The following is a 1,332-nucleotide window of genomic DNA, read 5'->3' on the forward strand; positions in this document are numbered from 1 at the left end:
TGACAATAATAACTTATTAGCAGCATCAGAGATTAATGTGGCAAGTTGATATGCAACAACCTACAGTCACACTGGATGCGAGTGGTGTGTCAAAGTTATAATCACCTAAACTATCACCACCAGAGCAGACCACACTGGTACCACCAGTCTGTGACAGTCTACAAAGTAAAAAAAAAAAGCTTGTTGTTTTAGAACAGCATGTGGTTGAATTTGTGTGCTGTACCTGGTTGTCAATCTTGATCTCTGTTAGCGTGTCATTGTCCCGCAGAGCTTCTACCAGAGCCTGAACTCCTGTGCCTGTGATAAAATTAGACTCCAGATTCAAACTTTTTAGTGTCTTATTCTCTCGTAGCATGTCTGAGAAGGCCTGCAGTGAACACAGAGAAACACACATAGCTTTAACAAGGTGTCAAGGGAGCCGGATCTCTTCCATGTTTATCTTAGCTTTTCACTTTTAGTGAAGACAGGCAACCTACTTGACAATGACAAATCACCAGTAATCAGTAATGACAGTATAATCTATTATTTAGAGTGGAATATATTTAAAACTGCTTATGCAACAATTTTCAGAGGTTTAACAAATGCTGCCTATTTGAAACCACCAGCAATGATGGAAAAACAGCAGACATTCAGCTTGGAAAACACTTAACAAAAACAGCATGCAATCAAAGTACTTAACATGTAAGAATCAGTTCACTGTAGGTGCATGATTCAAGCGTTTCAAGAGATTAATTTCTCTTTTTTTTTTTTGACACAAAAAGCACAAAATATGGAGGGTCATCCCTAAAGACTGCATTTGTTCAATCTCAACCCCGAACACACAGACATCTGAAGTGAATCATGTCCCTCACCATGGCAACAGGGTCATTGCTTCTGGTGGCAGCCAGACTGAACTTCTTCACATGAGTGTTCCTCTCCATGGCTTTTGCAAAGTCCTTTAGAGTCGGGATTGGAATGTTCTAGAAGTAAAGAGAAGGAAACATTAAAAACAGATTTGTTGTTGGACAATTAAACAGCTCCTTCATGTCACTAAATTCATTGCCATGGTCTTCATCCTGATTTTATGACATAGCCTCCATTTTAGGTCATATGAATTTTTAAGAATTAACATAGCTCTCAGTGAGAGACAAAAACAGATATCCGAAATAATTTAAAAATAATTTAAACATTTAAAAGTAAAAATGGTGGGTTGGGAGCGTTCAGGAAAAAAAAATGTATTCTAGTTCTGGTTTGTACTGTATGTCTGTTTACTCAATAATTTCAGTAATTTCATAGCAGATATTGAAGAGTTTTTTTAAGCAGCTTATATGTATATATATATATATATATATA

At 36.6% G+C, this 1,332-nt stretch overlaps 1 protein-coding gene across 1 annotated transcript in view; it reads right to left on the reverse strand.

Moving 5' to 3' along the window:
- Window positions 1–1,332, reverse strand: part of LOC107700589 (tropomodulin-2-like) — a 39,812-nt gene that overhangs the window by 8,234 nt on the left and 30,246 nt on the right. The window contains exons 7-8 of the mRNA XM_016502308.1: window positions 852–959; window positions 224–367 (exon numbers count right to left, since the gene is read on the reverse strand). Of these exons, the coding sequence (XP_016357794.1) occupies window positions 224–367; window positions 852–959 (252 nt within the window). The remainder of the gene's footprint in view (window positions 1–223; window positions 368–851; window positions 960–1,332) is intronic.

Source organism: Sinocyclocheilus anshuiensis, unplaced genomic scaffold (genome assembly GCF_001515605.1).
Source record: "Sinocyclocheilus anshuiensis isolate Anshui unplaced genomic scaffold, SAMN03320099.WGS_v1.1 scaffold1372, whole genome shotgun sequence".
NCBI classification, from domain to species: domain Eukaryota; kingdom Metazoa; phylum Chordata; class Actinopteri; order Cypriniformes; family Cyprinidae; genus Sinocyclocheilus; species Sinocyclocheilus anshuiensis.